This window comes from Apus apus, chromosome 3 (genome assembly GCF_020740795.1).
Source record: "Apus apus isolate bApuApu2 chromosome 3, bApuApu2.pri.cur, whole genome shotgun sequence".
In the NCBI taxonomy this organism is placed as follows: Eukaryota; Metazoa; Chordata; class Aves; order Apodiformes; family Apodidae; genus Apus; species Apus apus.
Genome location: NC_067284.1, coordinates 24,510,640 through 24,526,041, shown reverse-complemented (window position 1 = coordinate 24,526,041; position 15,402 = coordinate 24,510,640). Strand labels below are relative to the sequence as shown.

The 15,402-nt window shown below is 43.3% G+C and overlaps 1 protein-coding gene across 1 annotated transcript; it reads right to left on the bottom strand.

Annotated features, from left to right (window-relative positions):
- Positions 1-410: 410 nt before the first annotated feature.
- Positions 411-6,347, bottom strand: LOC127382140 (glutathione S-transferase-like). The gene is made up of 7 exons (XM_051613339.1): positions 6,257-6,347; positions 5,047-5,160; positions 4,223-4,274; positions 3,041-3,173; positions 2,141-2,282; positions 1,138-1,269; positions 411-811 (listed from the first exon to the last, which is right to left on the bottom strand). Exons 2-7 carry the CDS (start codon positions 5,131-5,133, stop codon positions 692-694), a joined length of 666 nt encoding a protein of 221 aa, XP_051469299.1. The 5' UTR covers positions 5,134-5,160; positions 6,257-6,347; the 3' UTR covers positions 411-691.
- Between the last annotated feature and the right edge of the window lie 9,055 nt (positions 6,348-15,402).

Below are 15,402 nucleotides of genomic sequence, written 5' to 3'. Positions count from 1 at the left end.
AAGTCCTACGTTTCAAGGTTTCACACCAATCTGACTCCTCCTTCCTCAAACAATAAGTTGTCAACTTTACAGTTGGTAGCAAGCATTTACCTCTCAGTCAAGTCTGCAAAGTGCTTTTAGCTGCTACAGTACAAGAGTTTAAATGTCTAGTGACAAAACAAAAGTGCAGTAGGAACTCCGGTCCCAGCGTAATCTGAATTAAGTTCAAAGAATAGTTGAATCCAAACCTGTCATCCCCATCAGACCAGAACATGCAGGGTTTGCCTGGTGTTTCCCAGAACAGGTATGTCTTCCCCCTGTTTGGGCTGAGCTCTTTTCATTTTCCAGCAACTCTGGGGAATGCCAGAAAAACAGAACCAGTTGAGCCCTTAGGTGTATCAGTAGCAGCAAGAAGTCATTGAACAAACTGGTTTTGAATGTCAGTAGTAAGACTTTATTTCAGGTAATCTCTTAGGTAATAGAAGACATCCTGTGTTGTGCGCAGAGTGCCCCCTAACTCAGTGACCTGTTCCATCTGCTGCTATGCTCGTGGACATTTAGCTTGGAGGTATTTGCAGTAGGCTAAAACCAGTGCTGTAGCTGAAGGAAAGAGAGATCAAAAACCTTTTTGCTATTTTTATCATTTTCATTCTGCCACTGTCAGCAAACACAAAGGCAATGAAATACAGCTTCTGTGGGTTTAGGTCGCTGCTCAGTAGAAAATTGCCATCACTCTGGGTAAATCTTTTTCTTGTAGTGGTGGTTTCCTCTGGCTGCCAGGCTGCAGGAATTTCTTTATTGTGGGGATATTGCTTATTCTTGCTTTAAAACTCTAGAAAAGAAAACCAAAACAGCATTATGCTTAATAACCACGGTAACTGTCAGACATTTAGATGTTATCCAGGCTCTAAAAGTAACATGTTGAGTTGATCCTGCAGAAAAATCTATGTTTCACCCTATTGTGCTTTTGTGGCTGTAGTGACAGAAGGCATCAATAACCATCAGTATTTGAGGCTCGCTAAATTACTTGGGATATTTGATTTTTATTTTGTCTTTCATTTTTTTCCCTCACACTCCCACACTCCCATATTTCTCAGCCAGTTTAAATCAGTGGTCCTCCTTTGATTCATTTGCCATTAAAACTGTCCATTTGATTACCTGCAGTAGAGGAAACTTGTCAAGTATGTCAGGCTTGCATTCTTCTGCTGTTAAAAGGGTCTCAAGTAATTGCACATCTGCCCTGCTAAGCTGGTTGCCAACAAGAAAGTCTTGTCCATGGTCTTTCAAAACCTGAAAACAAGAGAACCAGAAGCAGACGTGATTTTTTTTTTCTTCCTCTGTGTGATTTCATATATTCAAAGCAAGATCATACCCGGCACAGAAAGATGGAAATGCAGTAAGAAAATCTGTACTACAAACAAATTATCTGACTGTACTGTCATCCTAGGCATAATTTATAAGTCCATTCTCTTCTCCATTTCTTTCTGGCAGCTCAGCTGTATTCCTCTTGCCTTCACTTCTGTAGCTCATGTCATCAGTGCTACTGTTTTGAAGGCTAAGCTTAATGGGATTCAATCATCACTGTAAATGCCTATACAAAATTTACAAGTGGCTTAATTTCAGCCTAGGGTATAGTAAGAGCATATCAAACTCTTTCAAATCATGGGCAGCTCCTTTACTTTTCACCTGTTTCCTCTTCAGTTTGGGAAGTATTGCATCAGGAGCTCTCCATGTGTAACCTGTGTCTCACGATCTTGACACCCAGCTAATCTGTGCTCCCTTCTGTTACAAAAGGAGCTGTACTGTTTTAAGCAGCATGTATGGTACAGGGGGTTCCGCACTTCAGGAGGAAACTTTACATAATAGCTGGTGCTATAGTATCTTTTGTTTGAAACATCATACAGACTGAAATGTGACATCTGGGGAGCTCAGTGGGTTCTGAGTTTTTGCAGCTCTGCATCTGTCACAGATTTGTAGTGCCTTCTGTCCCCTCTGTACTGTTCTGTCTCCATCCCTGTCCCAGCCCCACCATAACACTTAAATTTTAGTGGTAATTTTTCTTCTCTGTTTTCCTCTAATAAAAATTGTTTGTGTAAATCCAGGATGGAGTTTCAGGAAAAAAATATTAAGTAAGCTACCACAGTTAATCTTTGCCACATACCTTCTCATAGACTGGGAAGTATCTGTTTGTGGCCTTGTTCACAATAGTAGCAAAATGTTGCTCCTTCTTATCCGCTGGTTGTAAAGGATGGGTCATTATTAACTCATTCAGATCTAGTATTGCTTCCACATACATATCAATTCTGAAAATAATAGATCCAGTTGGTCAATTCAAACACAGCAGGTCTGAATAGCACAGTAGCCACTGGCATATCTTGGAGCAGTTTCCCACAGAGTGCAGCAGTTTTGGGGAGTGAGGGAGGCAGGGGGAGAAGCATGGATGAAAGACAAGTACAAAATGCCTAACCCAAACTTGTACCATTTTTCACTAAGGGTGATACTTGCCTGTAGTAGGTTTTTTTCAACCTGAGTACAAAATTGGCAGTGCGTGTCATCCAGACTTGTGTTAAAAATCTGATCTGACATGGTAAGCTAACCAGTGGGTCTATATGATTTCTAACAAATATCTTGAAATGTCTTTACCTGTGTTAATTAACTTGAAGCCTTTAAAAATATTTCATGCCAAATCATGTGCCCTAAGAGCCCTGTCCTTTAATAACCAGCTATTAATTCTAATTCCTGATTATTAGAAAGAGTCTTTTTGTTTCCAAAGACATTTCCCTGAATTTGATGTGGTAAAAATGCCTGTTGCTGACAACTGAAAACAAAAAGTAGCATCAGTGAGATAGTCTGCTCTCTGCTCTACTGACCGCTCTCCTCTAACTGTATTGACTTTTAATCTTTATGGACTCCCTTGCATCGTGCTACCTATCTAATGTAGCTGGTTATTGCTGTTGTAAACATCACATGCAGTCATGGTCAACACCTGCTACATGAAAAGCTGCAGTATCACCCCCTGTGTTACATGAACTGAAGTCTAAAGGTGGAACTGTTACAGTACAGGGCTCTCTCCTTCAGGTCCTTCCCATAGAGGTTGTATTTTCCTGCTATATAGTTGCAAATGGCTCTAGACTGCACCATCTTCATTCCGTCAATCTCCACCATTGGCACTTGCTGAAACAGCAGGGATCCACCTAGGAAAATGGGGACAAAGACAAGAAGACATTCCATCCTCTCAGTGAGAACCATTAGTGGGTGTTTGGCAAAGTAACCATCCATATTATTTTTATTTGTGGCAGCTTTCCTCACTCTCAAATGGAGTGTGGAAAAAAGCTTACTCTCAAGCCAAGAACCATTTCTTAGTGACATGTTAATAGCATAATATTACAGCAATCAGCTTCTTGAAGTTTCTTCAAATCTGAAGAAGCACCCAAATGCAGAGATTTAAGCATACACTGAAAAAGACAAATCCAGCACTGCATGACCCTAACTCAGATTATTTTCATGGAGGTTAATACATATGAGAAGAACTGAAAGATCTGACTCATAATGAGACAGTTTCTCTCATGCTTTGGTAACTATTATGGAAATCTACACTATTTAAGAGCTTGTCAATATATAATGTGACTATAAACACAGATCATATCTTTGTGACAACCATATTGACTTTATACAATGCCACACATCTGAATGGGTGTGAAGCAGGCAGCAATGAGGTTTCATGAGATTCCTGCAAGAGCCAAATATCACTTCATGTGAGACTGTAGCCGTGTAAACTGCTTAAAAGTCTGCAGAAGCATTTTTCTAGCAAGGAAGAGGTCAAAACACCTCCAAGAACCGATCAGAGAAGTGAGACAGAGTATTTGCTTTATGGAATCACATTTCTTGACTCAGATAACTGATCAGCTACATCCATCTTTGTATCCGCTGTAAAGTGATCATGCAGATTAAGGACATATTTTCATTTATGCTTGTGTTTCAAAATACTTATTGAAGCTAGCAGATGGCAGAGAGATCAAGTAATTATTCCTAAAGAAGAGCCGGACTACAAATGCTAACCCTAGCTCAGACTTCTTTGAAAAGCCAAGTGAACTGGATGAATGATACCATCTAACACACTGCAGTGTGCATCTGTGATAACCTCACGTACAGTCTGGCCTAGATTTTCTTTTTAAGAGATGTAAGTCTTAGTAGCCGTTCTAAGACAAATAATTACAATTATTAACAAGTGAAGGACACTCACTCTTCTGTAACTTTGCGAAATCATCCTTTGTTTCCATAAAGCATTCTTCAAACTGCAGGAAGGAAGCACAGAATAGAAGTTGTGTTGTCACTACATGTTTTAGCTTTTGCTTTGCATGAGAAAATGAGGGCATAGAGCTGTGTTTTGGGGCATACTATTTTTTAAAAATAGAAATCAGATTTGGAAGTGATATCTTTAAAAACTTATTTTGCCTCTGCCACAGCTTCTTCTCTCTCATATGTGATTCATATTTTTGTGCAGGTAAGATTTTGGCTAAAGCTGAGGTGACTGAAAGGCACAAACACCTGTCTGCTGAGTAAAACCATGACAAAACCTCCCAGCTCTTGAAACACAGATCCCCACACTCCCTCTCCACTCCAATATCAGAAACTGCTAGAGATGAAACCGGTCACTATGTTTTGTTATAGACATTATCTTCTGGGGTAAGCTACATTGTAGTAACCATAAAAAATGCTTGCTATTTTGGATATTGAGATTTAACTGGAGGTCTTCAGAATCGAAGGTGCTCAATTCCTTGGGTCAGAAGATAAGAAGCCAGGTTCTGTTGCTGTGGTTTTAACTTTTTTCTTTCACTAGCTACAGGGGAGAGGAATTTATGGTGCTACCAGTGGGCTTGAAAAATTATACTTGGAAGTGAAATGGGAACTTGCCGCCTTGCTTAGGGTAAGCTTGAGGTCATCATTAGCTTGGTCAGCAAGGCACTAAATACAGAACTTGAAACTGCTGGTCAGTCACATTTTTTATAAGTAACAGTAAAAAGATGTATTTGTCACATGTTCTTAGTATAAAAAACAGAGGCACACCTCAACCCCGGCTGCTGCTAGTAGCCACCGTATTGATTCCATTCGGCCTCGTCCATTGAAGTAGTGCAGCTTGGGTTTTCCAGACATGTTTCTACGTGTCTGATTTCCTAGTATCTGGAATAAAGAAGCACATTTTGCAAAATAAATATTCAGAGTGCTGGTTTTGAGTCTCTGTTCTCAAGCATTGTTCAAAGTTGTCTTGTTTGAAACCAATGATTTATCTTGAAACCAATGATTTATCATCCAAGACTCTCACCAATTTAGTAGAGGAGGTGAAAGAGTATATTGAGAGACTGCATCATATCCTTTTGCCTTAAGTTGTCTTTCATTTGTGCAGTTGAGTTAAGTAGAACTCTGTATTGAGAGCAGTTTGCTCATGTTAGAGAACAAGCAAATCAAAACTCATTTGCATCGCAAAGCATTCTGCTCTGACCAAAAGGCAGGGTGTGCAAGATAGACTGCACTGTTTACTTTAGCATTATCTCAGGACACAGTTTACTGTTTAATCAGATACGCAACATAAATTCAGCAATCTTTGTGCTTTCTCCAGCAGCCATTATGCTGCTTTCTAAAGTAACAGGAAGGATTTCTTTTCCCCCATTAGAAGTATTCAATGTCATTTACAGCACTCCCTGCTTTCATTTCTTTAGGCAAGCACCTGAAGACATGGAATTTAATGTTGTGTCTGGTAAGTTTAGATTTGCCTTTACCACAGATAGAGCCAAAGTGCAATACCTGCTCAGTGCAATTCCAGCTCTGCTGGAATTTAAAGCAACAAGAGTTTCCAAACAGGCTGTCATCCCCCCAGTCAGAACCAGTATGTGCACATCAGAAACAAACACGTAGACAGTGCCTAGTTAACACTAGCTTCCCAGTTATTAACACTGTGTCAACAATGAAGCTGAAGTATTAAGTGCAGCAAAAACAAATGGCTAAAACACCCCATATTCCCCTTGTAAATAGCTTGTCATCTTCTCTACAATAGGAAGAAGGGGGTGAGAGGAAACACATTACACTTCTGAGACCTACGTTTCTTTTCCTTGAATCTGTAGACCCAGAAAACAGTTGATTAGTAAATTAACATTTGATAACCATGTTAGTAAAGAAAGTATTAACAAGTATATACAAGTATTTAATCCATAAATCCCATCGACTAGTTAGTTTTAAGTACATTAATTCCCTATGCATGTCCAAAATCCAGAAAACTTACCTTGTACACAGTGTAACTCACTCTAAGCTCTCAGTAGCTTTACCCTAAGATTTTGTAGCCTCTAGCCCCTCCTACAAAGAGAACTGCAAATAGTTCTCTGCTAATGGGAAGCTCCTATTTGTTAAAAAGATAAAACCAATTACATCTGTTTAGTCACTTCTCACCTACAGGAAATAAATCCCTGACTAGTGCTGACTGTGTACAAATGTACAATTCACAAGAGGTCAAGATCATTGGTAACATCTGTACCAGCAGAAAATTGTCTGCTTCCTATTGTCTTTGTTTGGCAACCTGTTAGTTAAAAACAATCAGAATCACAGATACATCATGGTTGGAAAGGACCTCTGAGATCACCAAGTCCAACCATCAACACAAAAAAACCTGAAACAAAACAAATACAAACAGACAAGAACAAACCAACACACAAACACATATCCCACCAAAAAACCACCCACCAAACAAACAAACAAAACCCAAAATACTACAACCTCGGACACTGGAGCATGCCCTGAAGTACCTTATCTACAACTTTCTTGAATACCTCGAAGGACGGTGACTCAACCACCTCCCTTGGTGAGCTTCCCTGCCTGCTCCCTCAGTACTCTAGGGTGAATCCCATCTGGCCCCATAGACTTGTACATATCCAGGTGCAGAACCAAATCGTTAACTACTTCCTTCTGGATTATGGTGGGGCTTGATCTGCTCTCCATCCTTATTATCCGGCTCAGAAGGCTGAACACCCTGAGGGTAGCTGGTCTGACTATTAAAAACAGAGGCAAAGAAAGCATTAAGTATCTCAGCCTTTTCCTCATCCTTGGTTGCAGTGTTCCCCCTGGCATCCAGTAAGGGATGGAGATTCTCCCTGGCTCTTTTTTTTTTGTTGATACATTTGTAAAAACTTTTTTGTTGTCTCTTATGTCATTGGCCAAGTCGAGCTTTAACTGGGCTTTTGCCTTCCTGATTTTCTCTCTGAATGACTTAATGAGATATCTGTAGTTCTCTTGAGCTGCCAAATGCAAATGCCAGTTCAGGCTGTGGTATTTAAGCTCACTGTAGGGAAGAAAACATGAGAGCCAGGATCTGCAGAGCCATTTCCAGTCCCTCGCAGCATGACCTGTCTCTGCTGGGAGCACTGACAGCTCTATAAGTTCCTGACCAAGTCTAAGGTTTGATGTTCAGAGTGGCTGCAAAGCTCCCATGATTTTAAAAACATACTATAACAATCAAAATTTTAATATTTCATCTTTCTTAACTTTTAACAGATTGCTGCTCTATGTAAGTCTCATCAACAATTTAATCTTGAATCTGTCATAAGCTTCCTTCCCTAGTGACAGGGAATACTCCTTCAGGACATTTTTTCTGCTGAATCTCATTCCTGGACATGGAAAGTTTTCTTCTGTTTCTGTCAAAAATGTTTCCCTGAATTTGACCCTGGTGAAAATGCACACCAAAGGCAACTGTAGGAGACACTGAATGAAGAGCAGCATCAGAAGACAAACTGCCCTCTGCACTCCTGACTGCTTCTTCTGATAACTATGTTGACTTTTAAGAATCAATAAAGCATAAACCCACATGCAAGATCCTGCCTGGCTAATCTAGCTGGTTAATATTGTTGTAAACATGACCTGCATGCAAGGTCAACATGCTGTATAAAAACTTGCTGAATCACCTTGAACATAACCGAGCAGGGATATTATTGTCATATTACACAGGAAAGTTGCATGAATTGTAGTCCATAAAAACAAAACAAAACAAAAAACCAGTTGCTACAGCATAGGGGGCTCTCTTCTTCAGGCCCTTCCTGTAGACACATTTTGCTGCTATGAAGCTGAAAATTATCCTCATCCCATCAGTCTCCACCACTGGTGTTTATTATACCAATGTATTAAATGCTTGACAATAAAATAAGCTTAATTATTTGTTTAGAGCTAGAACCACAGAAGGACAAGGCATCAAAGTGGTCACCACTGCAATGTCCTGTATTTTAGGAGGTGCCTAGTTCCAAAGCTGAACACTCTGTACCCTATATGGCATGAGGAGAGCCAGCCTTCACAGAAGGGGACTCCTCACTGACAGCACAGCCTATAACCTCCTCCTACTGGTTTGGGCTCTTTACTTTCTTATTTTGCTCTTTCCCCCTCTAACATTCTGGGAGGTTCTTCTTTCCAACTTCTGAAAGTCTGCAGCAGGGCTCAGTCACCTACACAGAGGTGTTCACATCACTGTGCCTGTTCCAGGACATCTGCTGGCCTCCAGCTGCTGTGACACATGCCACAGACCTGCAGGGGTGTCATGGAGAGCTCTGGGGGTCTCTGCAAAGTGCAGCAAAAGCCCATTCTTGGTACCACTGTAGATGCACAAGCTGCCCACATTTCGTTTTCTGTTAACATCCAGCACAAAATAATTTGTTCATATTTTATAATGAAACAGAAATCTGCATAAGAATGTTTTATTTACTTGCCTGAGAAATGACTGCTTTCCTCTCTAGGCTTCTGGGAGTGCTGACCTTTGCTGTTAGCAAAAGCTTTTTTAAGAGTAGAAGATCAAAGTCTGCTGCTAGAAGCAGCATTTCCAGCACCATTGGATAGACAAACTTGATTCAGAATCTAGGATCATGTGGGATATTGAAGGTTTCCCTGCATAGACAAGTGCACCAAGGTGTGTCTGTCAGTGTTTCACAACTGCAAACTCACTCTTAGGTAGCTTGGCTGGATTAATGATTTGTAGGCCTGGCCAAGAGAAACTCTAGGAGATATCCCAGGTCTACTGACTACTACAAGGAATTGACGTCTGACTGCAAGGTAAGAAAACATGAGTTCAATCATGACAGTTAACACAGTGTAGACAACCTGGGAAAACTCATCTTACATAACTTTGTAGACACCTACCTCTAGTCTAGCTGTCTAGTCTTCTTTAAATAGGTCTAAATTCAAGTAGGAGGAGTCCCTCACCATGCAGGTGAGCTACAGATATCCAAACCAAAGCCAGCAGTATGCACTCAAAAGGTAGATGGATGCTGTCTCAACTGAGGCAGTTAAAAGTGTAGATTAAGCAAGTCCCTTCAACTTTTCCTCATGGTTAGAGGAGAGGAGTAGAATTCTCCAGTGGATGATCACAACACTGACATTTCTTCTTGAACACAGTTACTAGCCTAAATAAAAGAGAAAAACACAGTACAATCTGCCTCTTAACAGGATTTTTTATAATATCACTTCACTGAGCTTGTAAAGTATTGTTCTGGTTTAAGCAGTCAAACCATGACAAGTATTTTGGAAAATGCGATAGAAATGTCATTTGTATCTTGTCTGCCTGAAGGCATCTGTTATCAAGTATTTCTACATTCAAACTGACCACCCAAGATTTAAAATTGGGGGAACTGTCAAAGATACCCTAATAAGTTGGAGTGAATATTCATCCCAGCTGCTGCTGTTGTCCACCAACTTGTTTACATTTAGCCTCTTATTTTAAAACAATAAGGTATAAATATATTTTTTATGTTTTTTACAGACATGATACTGATTCCTTGACAAATCACTGGGAAATGTTTTGTGTCATCAGGCTTTGTGAACTTTATATATAAACTGTATCAGAATTATGATAATTTGAGTTGAAGCTATGTTCAAAATTATGAGCCAATAATTAAAACATACTTGCAAGGAAAACAGATGCACATACAAACTGTGGTGCCTTTATTTTATCAGGAGGAGATACAGGGGCTGGAGAGAAGGAAGCCTCAGCTGTGCCTCATGAGACCTGCTGGGAAATGCCCAGCCCTACCTTGCTGCAGAAATAGAGTACAACTCCAGTGCTTCATGTTGTTTAAAACAAAGATTTTGTCAAACTGGCACTGCCTGTGTTCAGCACACTTGAAAACTGTAGCTCACACATTATGTCCCACAAAACATTTCTCCACACTGAATTACAACCTCCAAACCCAGCAGGGTCAATGTGCCATCTAACTGCAAGATAGCCTTGCAGAGAGTAAAGGGAAATTAAAAGAAAGAAAATGTCCTTTTCTATAGTGACCGCCATGCTGACTTAACTCTTGGCTTCAGGTATGTGAAGGGCATTAGGTGTTTTCCCAAACGTTTTGAAGAGCAAGAGGCTCTTCTAACCTAGAAGCTGGCAAGCATTCTCAGTTCTGCTGAGCCTGATTTATTTATTTTTTACCATGATGCATTTTTGCTGTTGGTTTCTTACTGGCAGTTTCAATAACAAATGTGAGAATTTGTCTAAGCAAAACAAAAACAATGACATTCAGTGAAAATTAGTGACCATCTTTCTTTGGCTAACATCAGCAGATCCTGCCATTTCCCTGTGAGGCAGACAAACAGAGAGTTGTAAATGGTATGTTAATCTGCTCACTGTTGCTTTTAGAGCCCTCCCTCTAGTTGGATCCCTTTCTCTGTCTCCTGCTTTATCTGTAATCTTAGTTTGTGTATTCTTGGCAAATTCCAAAACTGTCTCACTTACCCATGATTATTTCCTATTTTCCTCTCCACACTTCCAGCCCCTGGACCTTTCTCCCTTCTCAATGTGATTCTCTCCCCACGAACACAGTAGGATGTAAGAATAAACGGTAGCATGCCAGCAACAGGCAGGCAATAGCAGGACCTCCAGAGCATTTCACACCGGAAAACCTTAGTTTTAGCATCTTCTTCTTTCTCCAGCTTTCCGTCAGCCAGCACAGAAAGGCTGCTAATATTTATAGAAATTCAAGCGTTTCTTAGAATACTACTAGTAATTATTTCAGAATCAGGGTAAAGGGATTAACTTCCTTTGCAAGTATCCCTCCAAGCCAACTAAAGGAATAACATGATACAAACCAGTATGAGTCCACTCTAAGGTCACTCATGGCCTAATGTGAAGGTGCATTGATCATTGCAACATTTGGCTTTCAGGTCCTCACTGTCTTAGAGTGAGAGATGCCAGCCACTTAACTCTGCTACCTGTTCCTCCAGCAGCTGCTCAGAATTTAAGAGTGGGAGCACAGTGTTTTGAAACCCCAGGTGGGCATGGAAAGGCAGACTTAGACACCAAGTACCAGAAGCCTGTATTTATCTGCCCTCTTCTGACAGTTACCTCCCTCCCTCTTGCTTCAGAGAGCCTGGAACATGACATGTGGCTTGTTGAACTGCTTGTGCTCTCTGTCTCTACAGTTTAAGCCAATATATGTCCTAAATCAGCGGGAAATGCAATTGCTTTTAAACAATTTTCATACCTCTTACTGAATTAAGCTGCAAACAGGGTACGCTAGCATTTATCCAGCACCCTTATTTTCAGAAGATTCACTCTCTTGTTCAGCTTGCCTAAAGGCTTGAGAGCAGTAAAGGACCATTTTTTTTTAATCCTGGTTACAAAAGTAACAGTAAAGTTTTTACAGTAGACCCCTACATTATACACATTTGTGAATATCTCACATAAGGGTATTTTCTACTTCAGTTCTATTTATGCTTAGAGCACTTAGCCTTAGATGAACAAAGATGAGCTTCAGCATTTGCAGGTTATAGCCAAAATGCTACAGTTTATCAGCTATAGTAGTAAAAGATAATTTGCCTCTGACAAAATGAAGAGCATATATAGTTAAAAACTCCACTTTATCAAGTTGCATTCTAACAGAAATAATTAATTAATTGTCCTTTGCAGTCTGTTGTGTGAGAGAGACACAGGGGAATGCTGGAGAGTAAGCAACCTGAAATGAAGTTCATTTTTCCATTTGCTTCCTACCAGGTTCACTTTCCAATACTTCTTTCTAATTTCCTTTCTTTTTCCTACATTTTTTCATGGCGATATTAAGCATCAGATTTGGTTACTGACATCTGCTGTAACAAAGTTTCTTTATATGCACACGGTGCACTACATCAAGCCCCTCCACAAGGCAACTTTTGCCTGCTGTAAATGTATATAAGCCCCAGTACTTTTGATGTAAAATCAACAGAGGCTGCACCTCTGTTGCTCTGTGTTCTGTCCTACAGCTGTAGGAATAAACTGTCTCTGCTTGACTGACTCTGCAAAACAGGTTGTGTGCTTCTTCCAAAATGCTTCACAGCATCACAGAATTTTTTTGAGTTGGAAGGGACCTTAAAGATCATTGAGTTCCAACTCCCCTGCATGGGCAGGGACACCTCCCACTAGAACAGGCTGCTCAGAGCCCCATCCAAGCTGCCCTTGAACACCTCCAGAGATGGAGCCCCCACAACATCTCTGGGCAGCCTGTTCCAGTGTCTCACCACCCTCACACTGATGAATTTACGCCTGATCTCTAACCTAAATCTCTCTTCTTTCAGCTTAAAACCGTTACCCCTTGTCCTCTCACTGCCAGCCCCTGTAAAAAGACCCTCCCCACCTTTCCTGTAGGCCCCCTTCAGGTACTGAAAGGCCACTGTGAGGTCCCCCCGGAGCCTTCTCTTTTTCAGACTGAACAACCCCAACTCCCTCAGCCTGTCCTCATAAGAGAGGTGCTCCAGCCCTCGGATCATTTTCATGGCCCTTCTCTGGACATGTTCCAACAGGTCCACATCTTTCTTGTGCTGGGGGCACCAGAGCTGGATGCAATATTCTAGGTGAGGTCTCGCCAGGGCAGAGCAGAGGGGCAGAATCACCTCTCTCAATCTGCTGGCCACACTTCTTTTGATCAGTCCAGGATGGACTTGGCCTTCTGGGCTGCAACTGCACATGGGTGGCTCATGTCCAGCTTTTGATCCACTAGTACCTGTAGGTCTTTTTCCACAGGGCTGCTCTCAAGCGTGACCTCCCCCAGCCTGTATTCATATCTTGGGTTACCTCAGCCCAGGTGCAGGACCCTGCACTTGGCCTTGTTGAACCTCATGAGGTTCACCCGGGCCTACTTCTCCAGCTTGTCCAGGTCCCTCTGGATGGCATCCCATCCCTCTGGCATATCGACCGCACCACCCAGCTTGGTGTCATCAGCAAACTTGCTGAGGGTGCTCTCAATGCCACCGTCAATAACGTTAATGAAGACATTAAACAACAGTGGGTCCAGCACTGGCCCCTGAGGGACACCACTTGTCACTGTTTTCCATCTGGACTTAGAGCCATTGACCACTACCCTCTGGATGTGACCATCTAGCCAGTTCCTTATCCACTGAACAGTCCATCCAACAAACCCATATCTCTCCAACTTAGTGAGAAGGATGTGGGGGACCGTGTCAAAGGCCTTGCAGAAGTCCAGACAGATGACATCCACTGCTTTTCCCTGGTCAACTGATGTAGCCACTTCGTCGTAGAAAGCCCCTGGGTTAGGCAGGATTCAGAACCCCCCTGTACCGCAGGACGGAGCCCCCCCCAGGCCCGGGCCCGCCCCAGGCGCACCGCAGCAGCCTTCTCCCGGCTCCCGCCGCTCCTACCGCGGTGGCGGCTCCCCTGCGGCCCCGGCTGGCCGCTCGGGCTCGGGCCCCGGGTCCCGGCCCCCCCTTCGTTCCTGCGCACCGGGAATGCTTGTGAGGTCATGGGCGAGGTCTGAAAACACTGACCCGCGGAGCAAACTACCCAGTTTTGCCAGGAAAGCTCTGCAGAAATCTTAAAAAGTCCGGTTACTTCACCCTCAGCCCTTGATTTACGGACGGTTACACTGGCTACGTTTTGACCTTTGGCGGGCGTGTGCCCAGGCAACGCTCGCAGCAACGGCAGCGCCAGGCTCGGGTCCGCCCCGTGGCCCAGCAGGGCCGGCACGGGGCTGTGCTGCCCTGCCCCGCCGGGGGAGGCGGGCTCCCCGCGGGGCCGGGGCCGCGCAGGGGCGCCCGGTGGCAGCGGTGGCCCCGGGGGCAGCCGGCCCTGGCATCGCCAGCTGGTGACGAGGGAGTCCGGGTACCCGCCCGCCTTCTGGATTTTACAGAACAAGCAACTTCTTCCAGCAACTGCTTGAGACCCGCTGCTTTCCCTCACGAGGGAGGCAGGAGGAGACAAAGGAGCAGCGGTGAGGAGGACCAAAGCAGGCTGGTATCACACACCTGGGGGTCACTGCTCAGAGCACCTGGTGAGGGTGAGGCAGGTCAGCACGGATCCACCTGCTGGCACACTGGCTACGGGAGGAGCTATCTCCAGAGAAGACCTTTCCGTGACTCCCAGCGGGATAGGTAGTCACCACCAAATAAGGCTGCCAGTCTTGTGGAGCAAGGTGCTCATGCCAGCTGCAATGGCTACCACCACTGTGCTGAGTAGCCCAGGATTTGGAGCAGTGAAGGCAATGCAGGCCCATTCCTCCCTTCAGCCCGAGCTGACCCTGACGTCAGGTCTGGGAGTCTCTTGGGTGGCACATTCTCCATTAGTCACACTGGACCAAAGACACTTTCCAAGAAATCTTAAATAGGTTTTTGGGACAGGGATAATGAGCATAACTCACTAAATGATTAGACAACTTACCTGCCAGAGTTAAATTTGTGAATTGCCTCCACCCTTGCAGACAGGCTTGGCTGGGAGGAGCTTTGAGAGCCTTGGTGTCAGTGGTCGCACCACGTTGCCACAAGGGCAGGTTGTGCCCCACTGTGCCACCAAATCAGCAGCATTTCACATTGCAAAGTGGCAACTCAGGCCCAGGTTTTGCTCTCTAGAGTTCTCCAAAGATCACATGAAACACCAGGCAGCTCCAGGGCACGGAAGATGACACCTGTATTACCGAACTGACAGCAGCTCTCTCAGGGGTTGTTGGCCCATGCCCACTGCTCTTGCCCAGACTGCTCCCAGCCTCAGTCCATGCTGGGGCCAGGGAACAGAACCAGATGCTTCTTATTTTACTGGGACAAAGATGTAGCTTGTCATTGGTGTCCAGAACTTGGGCTAGGAAGGAGCTGAGAATCCCCCAGAATGGCAGACATACACAGAAAGAAGCATGAACAAGTATTGAAGCTGAGTGACCATCTGTTTCAGAATGTGGCTTTGCCCTCCCCGCACTTTGAAGAGGTTCATCACATGAAGAGGTGCACAGCCTCCACTGCACTGGGCACAATGAACTGGGGTGCCTGGAATAATCACATTTTAAAAGGTAGATGAAGAAAATAATGAAACATTGTAAGAGATGTTTCCTAGTCAAGATGGAAACTGTAAGAAACCAAGGAGATTTGGCTTTGCTAAAAGCAGATTAAACTAATACTAATGTAGAAGTTTCTCTCACACAATACTGTAAAAAT